This window comes from Amia ocellicauda, chromosome 15, assembly GCF_036373705.1.
Source record: "Amia ocellicauda isolate fAmiCal2 chromosome 15, fAmiCal2.hap1, whole genome shotgun sequence".
Lineage (NCBI taxonomy): Eukaryota > Metazoa > Chordata > Actinopteri > Amiiformes > Amiidae > Amia > Amia ocellicauda.
Genome location: NC_089864.1, coordinates 14,503,962 through 14,520,026, shown reverse-complemented (window position 1 = coordinate 14,520,026; position 16,065 = coordinate 14,503,962). Strand labels below are relative to the sequence as shown.

The following is a 16,065-nucleotide window of genomic DNA, read 5'->3' as shown; positions in this document are numbered from 1 at the left end:
TCTCGGCTCGCCGCTGAGAGATCTGCCTGTATTTATGACCACTTGACAGTTTTAAAAGCCTCAAATAAATGTGGCAGCCTTAACAGAGCGTTCACAAAGAGCGGGCTTATCGTGTAACACGCTTTACAAGAGACGTGAGAGGGCCCGATGCGGGCACAGATTGATTCCAGAGACACAGACACGAGATGAATGTAGGTCAGCCATCTCAGTCTTGCCCCCTAACTCTCCAAAGTCAAATTTATTCACATGTAGAACTTTAAACCTGAGGACAACTTCAATAGTTTGTATAGTACTTCACTTGTGTCCAGAATATGTAACTACAGGGAGCTAGTTACAGGTGTCACAACTTTATAAAATTTAAGTTCTAATACAGGGTAATGCAGGGTTAGGGGCTGGTGTGCGGGGACTTCTATCATGCTCTGTGCTCCTGACATTGCTTGGCCATACATTTAATATCTCCATGTGCCACATGAAGATCTGGATCCTGTAAGATTAAGGTGGATAATGTGACAAAGATATGCTCTGAATACTATGGGTTGGGGTCAATTCCACTAATTCAATTCCAATTCAATTCTTTATCCCTTTAAATTAAATCAAATCATTATCCAAAACACTTTCCTAAATTCCTTTTCAATTCAATTAATCTCAATTCCAAATTCGGATCAATTCTGCAAACTCAATTCCAATGCGATATTTCTCCCACACCAATTCCTTAATCCTTAACGGTTTCCTTCTTTGTTACCATCACTTAAGTTTTCAAAGTGATCAAACACCAGAGGCTTCTCTGACATTGTGAAAGTGTTTGTCCAAATCGGTAGGCAGTTGGTCCTCAGCCAGTCCAGGTTCAATCACAAAATCAGGGTTCTCAGTAATAGTCCAAGTCAAAAACACAAGCAATCCTTAAAAAAGTATATGTTAACACAGTATATGTTAACCACCACAATCCTTCTACCCAACAAACAAGGAGAGTGAGGTAGGTTCTTATACAGTAAGTTTTAGAACAGTGGGTAATTGCAAGTAATTGAGATGGTTCTTGTGATATATCCTTCCCAACAAGAGAGCAGGACTAGGACACTGTCTTGTATGAGTGTCTGTTAGGTGGACAAAGAGCTCATTGGCTGAGATTCAGATAATAGAAATTCCTCAGTTGCTAGGAGGTCAGGAAAAACTGACCTGAGAAGCATTTGCCTGTAATTTTAATAATAAAACACTGTATTGTCTAAATCATTGAAAAATGTGATGAAAACACAAATATTACAAAATAAAATATTGACAATTACAAATTCAATTCCAGCTTAAAATGTCTACAATTCAATTCCAATTCCGAAGACTGAAACATTCACAATTCCAATTCATTAATTTGAATTACAAGACTCATTAAGAATTCAAATTGGAATTGATCAATTCAAAAAAGTATAAGACCTGAATTGGAATTAGCCCATGAATTTCAATTTCAATTGAATTGACCCCAACCCTGGAAAGCATAACCCAAGAAACATGTGTTTATGACCAATAATAATCTACATTAAATGGAAAAATGCTTTCAATTTAAAGGATGATATGTCTTTATGGTACTGCTTGGAATATTCCATACAGACATCAGTTATTGAAGCCTTGGCCTAAACCAAGTCTTAACTGCCCAACCCATTAATCACAAACTATAAGCTGGTATCCAATCACATTTTTATTTAAAATAGTAGAAAATATCTTCTAACAATAAATTAAACCCTAACTGAGTATAAGTTTGTAGTTTACAATTTGCTGGTAGATTAAACTTTAATTTAGTCCTTGTCTTATTAAACTCATGTCCACCTGTATATCTTGTTAAACGACATGGGTTTTCATTAAAGAATCTCATGGTACTTGTTGCTGGATTTACATGCAGAACTCATGGGAGTTCCAGAGACTAACATGTCCAAACTTGTCTCCACTGGGTCTTGCCTGCGGTTCTGCAAATTCTATGGTCAGAAAGTATAACTTCTGTGAGACTCTCCCTTTATATGGTTTAATGCTCCCTCTTGTGGCAGCAATGTTTTATTACAATAATCTCCAAAATCATTATTTTATTCTTGTGGGTTAGGCAGAGAGGTGATAGCAGAAGATATGAATTGCAATTTAATTCTAATTAACATCCAATGATTAATCTTTTCCTTTTGCTTTAAGGAAAGCAAAAGGAAAAGCTTCTGATAAGGTTCCACACCAAGCTGTAGGTATTCAGGGTAATGTAAGTAGATGGATTATGAACTGGTTGATGTGTAGGAAACAGAGGGTGTCGATTAGAGGAGTCGCTTCTAACTGGAGTGAGGTTGTTAGTGGAGTTCCACAGGGATCAGTACTAGGGCCTGTGCTTTTTCTAATCTATATTAATGATCTGGACTCTGGGATAGTTAGCAAACTTGTCAAATTTGCAGATGATACTAAAATAGGTGGCTCAGCAGATACAATCTCGGCAGCACAGGCTATTCAAAGGGACTTGGATAATATTCAGTTGTGGTCCGACACCTGGCAGAAATTCAATGTAGACAAGTGCAAGTTATTACATGCAGGTAATAAAAATGTCCACTATAATTACACTATGGGAGGAATAGAACTAGATGAAGTAACATGAGAAAGACCTAGGAGTCTATGTGGACTCCTCACTTTCTCCATCAAAACAATGTGGGGAAGCAATAAAAAAGGCAAACAGGATGTTAGGGTATATTGTCAAAAGTGTAGAATTGAGAACAAGGGCAGTAATGTTCAGACTGTACAATGCACTAGTTAGAGCTCATCTGGATACTGTGTGCAGTTCTGGGCTCCACACTTCAAGAAAGATATCGCTGCTCTAGAGGCAGTTCAGAGGAGAGCAACCAGACTTATTCCAGGTCTGAAGGGAATGTCCTACTGAGAGACTGAGGAACTGAACCTTTTCACCCTGGAACAGAGGAGACTACGTGGGGACTTGATTCAAGTCTTCAAAATCATGAAGGGCATCGACCACATCAAACCAGAGGAGCTTTTCCAGATCAGCAGGGACACACGCACCCGGGGACACAAATGGAAATTGGGTTTCAAGGCATTCAAGACAGAAAACAGGAGACACTTCTTCACACAGAGAGTCGTCACAATCTGAATAAACTCCCCAGCTGAAAATGTAGGAACATGCAAAAATAGACTGGATAGGATCCTTGGATCACTTAGTTATTAATGGACACCAAACGAGCACGATGGGTCGAATGGCCTCCTCTAGTTTGTAAACTTTCTTATGTTCTTATTTCCTTGTGGTAAGAGGCCGTGGGAAGGTGGGAAGGGGGCAGCGGGAGACCTGGTAGCACCAGCACACAGGGGTTGTGTTTCTCACACGGCGGTTGTAGTGGCTGACACCAGTCCAATGTCCAGAGCGCAGCGGGGATCGGTCTGGGAGGAATGTCTGGAATGCCCAACGCAGAGGGGTGGAATTCTGAACCTGCCACGGGAGGCCAGCCGAGCGGTAATGAAGCGCAAGCTCCTCCGAGCGTGAAACCCTGCCTGCTTCAGAGAGGCTGTGTGTGCGTTTACTAAGTGCACAACAAACAGCAGGCAGCCAACACTGATCTGCCAGCGCAATCGTTTCAGATCTTGATGGTTCAAACTGGTATTTACAGTGCCTTCAATGCACACGGGACTGAAATAGGATGGTATTATTTATGAAGGCCTGTTACAAACATCTTCAGATTGCAACAGAGAAAAGCTCAATCATATCCAGCTACATCCATCCTAACGGCATATTTACAGCTGTGATGTCTGACAGGACTATAATTCAGTTTTCACTGCAAAGAAGGGTCCCTTCTATCCTTCTTCCTGGTGCTGGTCTATATTGTGCTGCTGCCAGCCTCTGGGTCAGAGGTGGGTGCAATGTATATGGTAAAGTACACCACAGAAGCAATTTTAACCAGTCAAATATTCCAAATAACATTCCAAGATCTCAAGTTTTATATTTCATGGGCCAAGGCATGTAATAGGGAACAGGATATGGGGACAGCCAAGGTGCTGTGCAGGATGCATCAACATATCTATTAAATTAGGCATTTGGAGTGAATGTGTGTCAAAAGCAAAACTGTAAAGTTTGTGTATCTGTATCGCTATCCGTCTCTGTGTGTGAGTGTATGTTTCCATGCGTACATGTGTGTAATGTCACTCTCCAGGTCCAGGTCTGGAGAACCCTGTATTGTATGTACTGTACTAACAGTATGTACAGTCAAATCACAACCCCAAGGTTAAGAGTTTCATGCTCTCCCAAATGAGCTAGCCAGGCTACTGGGAGTGTGCTTTGACTGTACATACTACAGTGGCCACACTTTAACACCGAGTCTGAACTGTACTAGAAACATTCCCACACGGACAGTATGATATGCACATGCCTCTGACATAGCATCATGTCACAGATACTCACACAGTGTCTCTTCACTCAGAGGAAGGATGTTTCTTTCCTCTCTGGTGTACAGCAAGTGTGTTGAGGTTTTCTGTTCCCCATGACATAATGTGTCTTTACTGTTATGTTACCAATTCAGGGATGTGACCAACAAAATACAGCAATACACTTCTTATTTTCTGTGTTTTAATTTTGTAATTGCCATCAGGTTAAAGGCACAACACACAACATAGCTGCTCTTTGGAAGTGCGGTATACTCTCATGAGCTGAACTCGTATGGAGATTCACACTTTGTCTGTCTAGTACTCTTCAAAATCTCTACAATGAGCACAGTTGCTTTTTTAAAAAAAAACTTTTGGGGGGATATTTAAAAACATTTCACAACAAATCGAAAATCAGGCTGGTTTCAACCTTCGTCTGAAATCATATAAAGTTAGCATTTTGGAAGAAACATAATAAAATGTCATCCTATACGACTGCATTCAGCCAAATAAATGAAATAAGTATTCATTCTTTACCTCTGCATTCAAGAAAGATACATATTTTTCCTGTAAACTGGAAAACTCGTATTAACATAAATCATTTAATTGAGACAAAATCAGATTATACTCCAAAATGATGGAGTCGTCCAAAATACAATACAATAAAACCTACAAACTGTTATTTATTATACTAATACTAATTTATTGTTATAATTTATTCTGTAAGTAAAGGTAGGCAATCATTTAGTAAAAAAAATATGTAACTGTCTTGATTTACTACTGTTATAAAAAAGGAGCATGTTAAAGTAAAAGATAATGACATTGTACCAAACTAAATGAATACAATGTTAGTAAAATAAGTGTGTATAAATGAAATGTGACCAGGCTCTGCACTGCCTATGCTGAGCGAACAACAAATATGACACCACACACTCAGAGGATATTATTCTCCGCGTTCAGGTTGCTTTAAAGCTGCTGTCATGTGCAATATAATCTGAGCAGTGGTTTGAAGCCGGGACAAGCGTGACCAAGGTTAGTGCAGCGCTGCAGTCTCGCAGGTCCATGCCTGCCGTGTATGCTGGGATTGCACCGTGTCCAAGCCCTACCCACAGTGCCGTGCTGTCAATGTCCTGCAGCGTACCTCTCCCCAAACACCGAGGCGAGAACAGGCTGCACTCGACGGACAAAAACCCTCATCCCTTCACATCAAGGCTAAACACAGAGATTCCTAGCCAAGCAAAACACAGTATTATTATTGCACTTATTAACAGGGCTGTTTCCCGAGCACAGACCTCCAGGGGGGAATGCTTGAGAGGCTGGTTAATACAAGTCAACACTTAAACTAGCCCGGTGAGCTTTTTTTTAATGTAATTTTTCTGTTCGAGTATAACCCCCATGCCTCCGCCATCCTTCAAAACGCACACTTCATTTGTGGATGACTGGGTGAGCTGTTCAATGAGGTACTTACTGCACTGATAGCACTCAGCCCCCTCCCCTGGCTGCGCACACGCGGTGAAGTGATCTTTACTATGCTAATAAACATGGCTGGGGATACTCTCACCTTAGCTTACCTAGTGCTTCAATAAAGTGCCGTAATTGTGCTCATTACCAGGCTGTTGTTGAGGGTATATATTGAGAACATTGTGTTGTTGAGTATTTCCATTTGTTCTGTCTGACTTTCAGCCCCACTTCAAAAAGCTTGCCCATGCTGCCGTTCTTTTCTTCTTTTCTTTCTTTTCTTAACCCTGCTATATTTCAAAAGAAGAAAAGCCACTGCTTGAATGAAAACAAACTGAGAGTTGTACAGTAGCCAAGCCTGAAACACAATTGTGCTTAGTGCATAATTTCCTGTCAGAGGGACAAGTCCACAATCTGCCCCAGAGAGCTGGAACAGCATTTTTATTTGGATTGTTTCTTTGATATATCTTTTGGTTTTAAGTTGACCAAGGCATTTTAGCCTCTGCTTGATTGTGGCTTTCACTGAAGTATGTGACTCTATGTTGGATTATTTGTTTATGATTTCAGTCAGAGCGGGCCTTCATCTTCCAAAATGAGGGCAAATGCCTGATCTATCTTGGCATGGGGGGTTTGGGTGAGGGTGTGGGGCAGGTCATGGTGATTTTGGGCAGCACTCCTCCGTGAGAACTGGACAGCTCCACGGTGCGTTGTGGCAGGGGACCGTGGGAGCCCGGCAGAGGAGGGGGCAGCAACAGAAGGAGGGCCTTCTCAGTCGGGCTAGGATAGTTAAGCATGGATGCCACCCCAGTACCAGGACCACCCGGTCTCACTGCCGGGGTCTGGCCAGCTCTGTACGGCCCAGGGGAACGCATAAGCTGCCGCTGCAAATACTCCCGAAACCCTGAGAAAGGTTCCAGCAGGCTGTTATTCGGTGATGGATCACAGCTCTCTTCTAAGAGAGAAGCGAGCCTCTGTGGTCCAAAGCAGCCGGTGCAGACGGCCTTCGAGCACGGACACGGCGGGGCAGTGTGCAGAGAGTGGAAATTGTCTGGCGATAGCATCTCAGCCCCGCCGCCATCCTTTCCCCGGGTCTCACTGAGCCTTATCTTCTGTGAGTAAGCCTTCCAGTCAAACGATTTCTTCAGCGCCGACTTCAGAGGGTGTTTCTGATTGCGGCTTCTTAAATTGCTTTCTATTTTTGGAAAAGTAATTCCCAGCTCTATCATCAGGATTTCACTTTTCTCCGGCCCGTTTCCGCGGTCGTCCCTCGGCTTTGCCATGTGATCCGGGTGAGCGGGGTTATTTTCTCCGGATTGCTTCACGCAGGAGCGGCCTGTTGAACTTCGCCCCGATTTATTGGAGGCTCTGCTAATGTAGGAGCTGAAACTGGACGTAGTCGTGCTGGATGAGACAGACTTTGTGTGTGGAGGGATTTTCACTTTATCTACCTTCCAATCTGCGGCGCTGCTGTCTGAAGTGACAGGGAACAGCCCTTGTACCGCTGGGCTTTGAAAGGTGATTCTAGTCGAGGGAGTTAAGTCCAGGGCCCCTGCTCTGTCATTCCTGCTGCCTGGCACGTCACTTATCTGCTCCTCTGCTTTTTCAGTACGTTCCCTTTGAAGCTGACAGAATCCACCTACATCAGGCCTGTGAAATTATCAAAAGTAAAATTCAGAAAACATCTTTCTCTGAAAAATCAAAAGGAAGTATTACAGTATTCATTTGCATACTAATGCGTTCCTCGATGGCTGACATATGTATGAGGAAGCCACAATCACCGTATTTCTGTCACACACTTGGAGATAACGTTTGTCACTCGTATTTAAGATAACACATTTCAGGAATACATTATCCATACGTATGGTTTTGACTGAAAGCTGTGTGCTTCGAGCATGTGAATGACCCACAGGTGTTATTGACATCTCCACATCTTCTAGATCAGATACACTCAGAAAGCCCATGAGACAGAGGACGTTGCTTTGATTGACAACATCGCAGGCGATATTAGAATATCTGTTTACATTCAGAAAGAAGGGGGGATGAAAAAAAGAAAGTGTTTCAGTCAACAGCCCCTATTAACATTTTAATCACATGCAGCTAGGCCCTTTAATTATGAGTCTGCCATTCATCTGACATCAAATTAACCCTGACTTTTACATCAATATACAGCTTTTAATTCAGCTGTTTTTTTCAGCCTTTCTAAGAACAAGCATCATTTCTAGAAGGCATTTCCAATTACATTATTTCTCCCTGGATATTATTGCTGCACAATTTGCATTACACATGGTTTCAGTGACAGAAAGTCCCACCCCTTTTAAACATTCACATAAAGCCAGATAATTTGCAGCTGCTGGAAACATTTTCCACCATCTCAAAGAGAAACTGATAGGCTTTTTAAATCATTAATAGGCTGAAAATTAGACAATACACTGAGGGCAGATATTGACTTGTTTTTGTATAGAAAATAATGAACACGCCTTTAGCAGTGATAAATGAATCCGTTTATCAAACCTCAGGTTCTATTGACTACTTTAAAAGCTTCATAACGGACTGAAATAATGCAAATTTCTATATAGATCCACAAGGCAAATATTCATTTTTAATAAACAGCTATTTTAAGAACAAGTAAAACAAGTAAGAATGTAATGAAGCAGAAATAAACATTTTAAGCAGTGAGATTTATTCAGTCCCCTGGATAAGGGTGTCTGCTAATAAAGAAGTACATAAATAATAATAATAATAATAATAATAATAATAATAATAATAATAATAATAATAATAATAATAAGCACTGCTGTATATATAAAAAAGTACATTTTAACATTCTGCTGAGCTACATACCTTTTTAAAGTGTATAACTGCAGATAATCATTACTGAAAGACAATACTGTAAGCAACTTCCTGGTTACACAGAGGTGTTTCTGTTTCACAAAGGTGAAAAGAGACTACTGCACTGACACACACACACACACACACACATATATATATATATATATATATGCATTACCTGCAGTCGCCTCTAGAGGGAGTAGGCTCCTGTCCCTGGCTCTGAGCTCCTGTTGGTGTATCAATGGGTGGGAGTGTGCCGTATCTGGGACAACTTGCACCTCTAACCATTAAACCGCTTCTAAAAAACAATGTCAAAGACTTTACAAAGGATTTTGAAAAGAAAACTGTTTAAAAAAGTCTCTCTCAGTGACATTCATAACTGATGTCTGATAAATATGCTATCTATTATTATTATTCATAACTGAAAGGGTAACAGGGTTTTCTTTCTTTAGGCATCAGAGCATGATATTAAGGATGCAATGTGGATGATATCAGACATCGCTCTTGTATATGAAGGTCACACTTGAACAGTTTCCATCATCATTGAGAAGCCCATGATGAAGTTCATGACTGCTACAGGCTGTGGGAAGGCCAAGCCGAGCCCAAGGCAGACTGACCCCCTATCATATTGAATCCAATACCTGCGGGGGTCTCCTTCCACACAGACTGGGGGCAGCCTGTATTTAGGAGCTAGCCTCCTGGAGAAACCCCTGTATCTCTTGACTGGAGCGAACCCCACTGTGCTCCTGACACTCTGCACGCTCTTCAGACTCAGCACGTCGTCATCGTCTCCAGCGGCCCCTCGCAGATGACCCACGGCCTGGGTGGTCCCCTAAATATCAAAGAGCAAAACAGAGCTCGGGGTTTATTCTAATAAACGCCTCGTTTGTGAATAGTATTGAATCTTTTCATTGGATCGAGTCTTTGGCGACTCTCTGCGAGCTTCACCTTGTAGGGTCTGAGGACGACCGGCTCTGAGTAGTGAGAGGGCACGGGGGAGGTGTCTCTGGGGGGGGATTTCACTCTCTTCTTCTTAACATATGTCTCCATGGGATTGGTTGGCTTCTCCTGCTGAAGCTCAGAAGATTGTTCCACAAGACATAAGGGGTTCCTCCTGCAGAGATTAAATACATTTAAAAGAATGCTTTAAGATGAAGCCCTTTCATTTCCAGGAACTGTGAACAAATGTGGCAGACCCATGACAATATGGTAACTAGTATCATGCTTTTTCTTGTGGTCTCTTTGTTGATAGTTTGCAGGATGTAAATATGAATCATTATTTCTCAAATTACACATTTTTATCATTTCTGGTACCACTCCACCATTCTGTAGACACATAAGTGACATGTCTGACATTAGGAAATGCAGTTAGTCTTGTAGCTAAGTTTCCCCCCAGGGGTTTGTAGTGTACACCCACCAGTCTGTGTTTCGTGACATAGCTGTTTCTTTACTCAATGTTGACTAGAAAGCAAGTTGTCTGCTTTCAACAGCTCCTAAAATCAGAGTGTACAAAGAATGTAGCCAAATCAAATGGCTGTACACTAATAGAGATTCATTATTAATCAGTTACTCATCAGCCTGGCTTCAGTGAAAGTAATGTTAATTATGAATGAGACATTTTCTTACGATTGTGGGTTTAACAAAAATGAGCAGGGAAGAATATGAAACATTAAAATCTGAAAACAATAGTGCCACTGGGAAACAAGTATACACAAATACACCGAAAATATTTACTTTTGTTTGCTATGAGTTTTTGGTGTTATGGCTAGGACAAGAACTAATACTCAGTGTATATGTCTATTTGTGTTTTGTATTAGTCTGTTACAATTTTAGGTAAGTCAATAAATGAATACAACAACCCACACAGACACACTCTTTCCAAGTAAATAAATAAACATAAACCTCTGCTTTAAAATCTGGCTCTGGGTCCCCAAGGACTGCTTTTAAAAGGACTGGGATTGAAATCCATTTGCTAATCAAGACTTTTTGAGGTGGGGTCCCACTTCCTAACTGAATATGACACTGTGTGTGTTGAAATGGGTGTCAATCCTGCAGGGACATTGGGTACAGCAGCTCCTCATTTTCTCTAGTGGAGCTGAACAAACCTCCTCGAAGAGATTTCAGCTTCCATCTTGCTCAGTGTCAATTTCAGAATAAGATGCAGGAAAAGGGCTTTGCTGCCAACCAGCAGCTTTTGTTGGCTACTCTGCAATACTCATTCAGAGTGATTGCTCTCTCCCCTGAAACTGCCAGCTCCTTACTGTCGAGACGTATTGGTTAATGTATAAACAGTGAGAGATTTGTGAAGCAATTAATAAATTACCACATCTTGGCCAATACATGTGCAGGTATTTCTCTAAGTTATTTATTAATTTGAACATTCTGTGCTCCTGCAGTCGAGACTTGCATGAAAAATAAAACATTCTGTAGCAAAAGAATGTCTTAGTTTAATACATCATGTTCTTGAAGATTAACAATACTGATTAAAATTCTAGTCTATCACTTGGCATAACTCATAAAATACGACCTTTAATTGTTTCTTTCCAGTGTTCTAACATGTACATTTTACCTTACATGACATATAGAAAAGATTTATCATTGATATAAGCTTTACACAATTACTGGTCAGTTCCAAATAATGGTATATAAATCGTCCTTAATATTTTCAATATTTTGGGGCCATGATTCTCATTTTAATTATGTAATATATTGCAGTGGGCAAGACAGAATAATACACAAAACATAACAGGGGAAATCAGTGCACTCACTTTTTACTCACAAATTACTTTGTAGTTTTATTTTACGAATAACAATTAAAACATTTACTTGCATATTACTACAAAGTACTATTAATAACTTTTATTATGTACAATAATTATCCTTGTTCTATCAGGATTGCATAAACCAAGTAACTGGATTTCCTGTATTTCTGATCAGCGCTTAATTCAAATTACATTTTACATTACAAGCAATTGCTACCAAATATTGTACATTACTAAGAATAACTTGTAGAATGTGTATATATATATATATATATATATATATATTTACAAGTTTTGAATAATTTGATTTATGAACAATCAAGTCTTATTGTTTTATGAGTGTGTTCTGTTTTAATGATAAGAGATTTTAGTTGTTGTTTAGTTTAGTAACATACATTTTTACTTTACCAGATTAATTGTATGATTATGACCTAAAAGATGATGAAACGGTATGATGTGTAATTTAAGTGTATTGCCATGAATCAGATGTTAAAGAGCCAAAAAAGAAGAAAAAACACAGTAACCATAACAAACAAATGAGCATATTTGTAGTATTAAAAGCATAAATCTACTCAAAACACTTACACTTCCAGACTAATGACACACTGGAATAGAGCCTGGGGATGGGAAACGACTGGCTCAGGTTATTTCTATATAAATTCAACATCTGTTAAGTAACATAACTTACCTCACATGTGGTGAATCGGCCTTAATCCACAGAGCTTCCTGTTGTGCATTTTCAACGTGGAAACAATGAAGCGTGAGTGAAACAGCACTTTTAAAAGATTTAAAAGATTGTTTTAACTTGGAAATGCAGCTGAGACCGTGGCCGTGTTCAGCTGACTGTGAACGTCTCTGTCTGCAATAATAACCAGCTAGTGTGCGACAGGTTAGTACCTCCTGCTGAGTCTGTCCACCTCCCACAGGGAATATCAAACTGAACCTGGGAAAAAACACACAATAATGGGACACACACTTTACATTGTTTATAGCATACTGACAAATCTGGACTCTTAATATTTTACTTCATGCGCTCGGCCTGTGTCTCTGAAACATTGTGACCCAAAACTCATAACACTTAATGGGCACCTTAATGAAATATTATTTGAATATCACAGGAATAACATACGAATGCCTCATGAACTTCCCCCGAGTTCTAATGTTGCTCGCATGTATGAGACCCCAAACCTAGTCTGTAAGTGCATATGGTGTTCATGTGTTAATCACATGATATTCATACATCAATTAATGGTAGAATTGGTGCCCTTTATTGTCAAAACCTTTATCACCTCATGAAGAAAGAAAAAATGTAGGTGTTGTATTGAAACCTGCCTGAATGTTTAACTGCTGAAAAAGTACTTATAAAGTACATATAAAGCTGACTGAGCTTTAGAGAGTGAACAGCCATGGGGTTTTGGCCGTGCTGGGGCCAGTCTGGACAAGTGGTGGAGACTTAACAAAGGCCATTCGAAGAGTGATGTGCTGAGCCCTGGAGAGAGCAACACTCAACAGAACTGAGAATAGGTAAGGCTTCATCCCATGGGAATAAAGAATGACAAGTCCGTACAAGAGCGCTTCTCCAGAGACTGAAATGAAGTTAAAGGGCGAGATGTGCAGGCAGTGGGTGCATATAGCTGCATATATCATATATATATATATATATATATATATATATATATATATATATATATCACAGAGCTTTCAAAAGCAATGTTTGGTATTTAAAATGCGCCTCCAACCTTTTTAATTTAGTCTACCCTTTCATCATTATATAGTTACCCGTTTCTGCTGTAGTGCAGGTGAGGGTTTGTGTGTTTGTGAACCAGAAATATACTTCAGAGCCCAAATCAACTGCCTGTTGTATTGGGAGATGGTATATTGAGTTTTTTTTCAGATTTTTCCTCTCCCTAATCTCATCTCCCTTTTTAAACATACATAAAAGAGGACTGTGGTGTCAAGATGCCAGCGAGTTTATTTCAGGAGTGGTGATTGCTGCAGGACTGACTGGCACATCTGACACTGGCTAAAAATGAAATCGATCAGTGTGTGTTCAGTAAAGGCAAAATCACGATGAGCTTCAGAGCAGATGGTTCATAGCCTGAAGACAGAAAGGTACCAGAGAAATTGAATTGGCTCATCGAGCACAGTGTTGGTATTTGGATGTCCTTCCAAGACCAGATTTATTTCATTTATTTATGAAAATACTTGAATTTCTTTTTAAAACAAGGCAAAAAAGTAATTTCAGTTTCAGTTTCTTTCATTGCCAGTCCAGTGTTGTCTCAATATGTTCTGACACAACACAATAACTCTGAAAGGTCCCAATTGAAGCATGAACACATTATGTTCACATTGATATATAATGCAATGAGATCAGAAGGGTTGTGTGTTGTGCTGTGTTGTACTAGGATATACATGTATTATCGAAACATATGGTGTCACCTTGAAGTATTACCAAAGTAAAAAGTAAAACTATTTATTCTTATCATAAATGACTAAGGGCACTAAAAGAAAGTCCAATGGGGGAATCTATTCATTTGGCATTTGCTGGCATTTTACTGCACAAATGTACTCTCTAAAGTGTTCACCTGTGTTAGAAATCAAGGTGGGAAATACTCCAGGCTTTGTCACACAGCGCCAGCAGCACATCAGTCTCTTTGTGTGTCTTCAGTTCCCAGAGCACATGAGAATTTTCCTTTACAGATATAAATGAAATCCTCTTTCCATAGCTCTTTGTCCGTGCATGGGCAAAACAACACCACACATCCACCTGCATGTTATACAGCGAGTGGCACACAATATTACAATTACAACGACAATCTAGACTTTTTTTTGTCACATAATGTTTCCTCTTAGAGGTGAAAAGCTCTGATCATATTATTTAAGTAACACTTTACAATATGTCTCCCAAATTACAGTTAATTAACATAGTACGTACTCAGTAACTACATGTTAGTTACTCATAAGAACAGTGTAATTATGCATTTGTTAACATGTACTTAATGTGTAAAAAGTGTAAAAATATTATTTGTGTAAAAATAATTAATGGTATATGTTAGGAGCTTTGCAGCTATACCGGGCGGCCATGGCCCACTTCTTACACATTAAGTACATGTTAATAAATGCATAATTACACTGTCCTTATGAGTAACTAACATGTAGTTACAGAGTACCTACTATAGAATTAGGGAGACCTATTGTAAAGTGTAAATATTTCCTTAACACTGTTCTCCACTATCTTTTAAACCAATCTTCATAGTTTAGCACAGATTGTAGATGTTTTAAATGCAAGTGTCTTCTCAAAATGTTTTGAGCGGAGTGCCCCCAACACTGCCGGTATAGGTGAAACATTTGACAAGAAATACAAGTTGACGGGGTTTGTACGCAAACAGTGAAAATCAATCAATAAGACAGCGCTGGGTTTGTGAGGCCTTTAAGGGGTGAGAATATAAGAACATAAGAAAGCTTAAACATGAGAGAGGCTGGTAGAGTAGGGCTTTCCGGTTTCAGTTCTGGTTCTGGAGGGCCACTGTGTCTTCAGGTTTGCATTCTACCTAAATAATTAACTCATTATTGTCCCAACAGAACCAATTTAAGAACTCTCGCCGGTTCTGAGAGGGTCAGTGACTTCAAGACAGCTGGAAAACCTGCTGGATTGCACTTCCCTAAGGACCACTGCCGTAGATCCTACGCCTACTTCCGTACGTCCCATCTGTTTAGTGTTTTATGTGACGTGAAATGAGCGGTGCTGACGTGAGCATGCGAGTATTGCAGTCGTGTTCTATAATTGACCCAGTTTCTCCTTCATACGTCCAGCGAATCAAATACGAGATGATTTTACTTCATTCAAAAAATTACAATGTTCTCAGCGGGAAGAAAATCCACGCAGTGCACAGACACTATACATTAGAGCCATATGCTTTGCCAACTGAAAGTGAAGCACACATTACAACCCATTGAGTTGTGCGCTTTTTATTGCAGATAGGTGAAGAATGGGAAAGAATGAGAGCTGACAGTAACAGTGTTAGTGGAGGCTGATTCACCCGGATCTTTCAAGACACATCTGTAAACAAATCTAAGACCAGCTGGAGAACCAAACAAGGTGTTATGTCTCCGTCACCTGTCACAAACCGACAACAGTGATTTTCTCTCGTGTGACACCTATGAATAAACAGACGTCACAGAAAAGCCCCACTGAACAGAAGCCAAATGTTCTTCAGCACAGTCCTTAATTAATGCATGATCCAGCTCCACGTTATTCCACATTCTTTATATTAAATTATGAAGCGGCAAATTGCTGTTTAACATCATTAGTAAGAGTCATTAATGTGGAAAATAGGATTGCAGTTTTCATTTAACTGCAGAAAACTGAGCAATTAACCGGGTCTTAGACACATGGCGTTGCACTTATTAAATGGAATTAAAACTCAGTTCTTAAGCTCCAGTATCTTTCTTTAATCAAGACACCAATCGCATCATCTGCTTTATGAAAGTGCTGAAATACCAAGTTTAGTATTGCGATAAAAAATTCTTGTAATGGTCCATTCATCTTGCCTCGACAGTTAACCTTTATATTATAGATTGGGTTTTCATATACAGTAATTATTCAAACAATTAAGTGGTATTTCTTTCAAGATTTCATAGAGCG

General features: G+C 39.8%; 1 protein-coding gene across 1 annotated transcript; it reads right to left on the bottom strand.

The window, feature by feature from the left end:
• Nucleotides 1–4,565: 4,565 nt before the first annotated feature.
• LOC136771905 (uncharacterized) lies at nt 4,566–9,479 on the bottom strand. The gene is made up of 3 exons (XM_066724469.1): nt 9,300–9,479; nt 8,837–8,956; nt 4,566–7,476 (listed from the first exon to the last, which is right to left on the bottom strand). The coding sequence occupies exons 2-3, from the start codon at nt 8,944–8,946 to the stop codon at nt 6,441–6,443; spliced, it is 1,146 nt and encodes a 381-aa protein (XP_066580566.1). The 5' UTR covers nt 8,947–8,956; nt 9,300–9,479; the 3' UTR covers nt 4,566–6,440.
• Nucleotides 9,480–16,065: the final 6,586 nt, after the last annotated feature.